The 2,633-nt window shown below is 33.8% G+C and overlaps 1 protein-coding gene across 1 annotated transcript; it reads right to left on the bottom strand.

The window, feature by feature from the left end:
- Positions 1-414: 414 nt before the first annotated feature.
- Positions 415-2,544, bottom strand: LOC116351836 (UDP-glucuronosyltransferase 1-10-like). Its single transcript, XM_031783986.1, has 3 exons — positions 2,291-2,544; positions 2,068-2,229; positions 415-1,782 (listed from the first exon to the last, which is right to left on the bottom strand). Exons 1-3 carry the CDS (start codon positions 2,523-2,525, stop codon positions 1,166-1,168), a joined length of 1,014 nt encoding a protein of 337 aa, XP_031639846.1. The 5' UTR covers positions 2,526-2,544; the 3' UTR covers positions 415-1,165.
- Between the last annotated feature and the right edge of the window lie 89 nt (positions 2,545-2,633).

Genomic DNA, 2,633 nt, shown 5'->3' with positions numbered 1-2,633 from the left:
AATTTCCTTCGATTCTTTTGTCACTTCAGAGAATAGTATGAATTTTCCGTAGACGGCCGTTTGAATCCGGTGTGCATTGCGATGTTGATTTCCAAAGAATGTGACCAACAACAATGATAGTACATCATGGTAGAGCGATTCAGATGTACCAAATAATGATGTGATATAAATAAAATTACCTTCGGATGAGGAAGAATATCATTTTGGAACATTCTCGAGTGTGCCATATTCGAATCTTCACAACTCACATGACATGACGAAAGTCAATTAAGTTAATTCATAACAATATTTTGTGCTAGTCACTTTGAATAGGACATTCACACCTAAAATCTCTATCTTTCCGATATTTGTGATACGCGCATGAATTTGAAAGAAGTATCATTACGATAGTCTCAAAGATAAAAAATTAAATCATTTGTGATTGTTTTGATCTTATTATTTTAAAATATTTATTCAAATTAACCCTCTAACCGGTAAGGCTGCCTACAGCGAGCCTTCACAAAACTCAATTTATCTCAAAATTAAAAAAAAAATTCAACGGTAAACTCATTAGGTATCTTATTCGCTATCGTTTTTGTGACATTTCATTCGAACATTTGACCGCAATCCGACGGTCCGTTTCGGTGACAGAACCATTTTAGTGTGAAATTTTGAAAAATGAAGAAGCAAAAATATTGTTCACCGGAAAAAAATTTGAAATCCAAAATTTATATATTTCTAGTGATCCGATCACAGTAAATATTTTTTTCCTGAAAAGGTATTGTGTTCATCTATCTATTTTTGTATTTATTGAATGGGGAAAAAAATGTTTTTCTGGAAAACAATTGAAAATGTCAAGGGTGCTTCTAGGCAGCCTTGTGGGTTACGGTGTAAATGTACCTACTTTTTGTATGGGAAGGATGCCTGTTTTTTTTTTTTGGCATATAGACCGGGAAATTTTTTTTTAGCTGATGATGATTTTTTTGAGTTAAGAAGGTCATAATTATCCTAGAAAAAAATTCCCGACTATTTTTTATCAGTTTTACATAAAAGTTGGTTAGAGGGTTAATGCTTGTACGCATACACTGAAGTTTAAATTCGATCAAAATAAGATTTGTGTTTGTACACTGCATTTGGAGGAATATTTTAAACTAAAAAAATCTCTGCTTCACTATTTCAATACATTTCAATTTTGTTTCTTCTCAGGTGCGGTTGTCTGTTTCTTTTGTGAAACCAATGCACAAATTATCTTGTAAAGCACCCAAACACCAGCCAATAATATGACCATACTAGCTAGAATAATATCTAGCGATAGATATGTGAACCATGACATGTTGATAGCGTGGGATTTAAGATGTTTTGCGCCTTTGAATTTGCAAACATGTTCAATCCAGAACATAGCCTCGTCCATTGGATGAGCTAAATTGTCCTTGAAAATGGCTGACGTTTGTTTTGCTCTGTTCAAGAATGTCTTGTCCGAAATGAGCTCATCAATTTTCTTCGATACCAAATCTTTTGATACTTCAGCGAATAGTATGAATTTTCCATAGCCGGCCGTTTGAATTCGGTGTGCATTGCGATGTTGATCTCCGAAGAACGGAATCAACAACAGTGGTACACCATGGTAGAGCGATTCAGATGTACCAAATAGACCGCCATGTGAAATAAATAAAATTACGTTCGGATGAGCAAGAATATCATTTTGTGGCATCCATTTTTTGATCATAACATTCGATGGAACATTCTCGAGTGTTTCATCTTCAAACTTCCACAAAACACGTTGTTTCAGATGCCGGAATGAATCTAATGAAAAAATATTGATAAAAATATACAGACAATATATTGAACTAACTGGTCAGTTGAGCTGACAGTACGTTAGCCAGCTAAATGGACTCAAACAATAGAAGTTATTGTTATAATGAACAATCACTTCTATTAAAAAAAGAAAAGTGATTCATCATTAAAACAATAACGTCTATTGTTTTAGCCCATTTAGCTGGCTAACGTACTGTCAGCTCAACTGACCAGTTAATTCAATATATTGCCTGAAAATATATCATCTAGGCTGAAAATAAAACCTGCACTCACCTAAAAATGCTTGAATTTTCGCCTTGGGTAGTTTTGAGCTTTGTACAACAGTGCCCAAACTGAAATAAATGACTCCATTCGTAGATTCATCGAGGAATGTTTGAAGATTTTTTGGTAAAGGTTTTGCAGGATTAACATGAGCACCCCCAATACTTATTATACCTAAACCAAAATAATTGTTAAGCATAAATAGTGGAGGGGGAATTAGAGACATTTTAAATACCTGGCATTGCTGGTCGCGGTGGTGACAGAGCTCTATGTGTGTTAACAAACATCACCGATATGCTATTCAATAAATCATTCAAAGAAGGTAATGGTTCCAAGTGAGCAAAATATTTTTTTGTCAACTTTTCCTCGGCCGGAATATATAACCACTCACGAATAATTGCATCGTAAACACTAATGGCTGCATTATGCCATCGTTCGAAGAATGACATATTATCTGTGTACGGCAACATCTTGAACAACAATTATTTTATGAATATTTTATTTGGAGTTTAACGTGTAATTTAGAAAATTTTTATCATCTTTTTATTGAAAACAACAAATATTACACTATTAATTTT

This window comes from Contarinia nasturtii, unplaced genomic scaffold (genome assembly GCF_009176525.2).
Source record: "Contarinia nasturtii isolate CC-2019 unplaced genomic scaffold, AAFC_CNas_1.1 Cnas_scaffold_6393, whole genome shotgun sequence".
NCBI lineage: Eukaryota > Metazoa > Arthropoda > Insecta > Diptera > Cecidomyiidae > Contarinia > Contarinia nasturtii.
The sequence above is the reverse complement of the archived record's forward strand: the minus strand, read 5'-3'. Positions and strand labels throughout refer to the sequence as shown.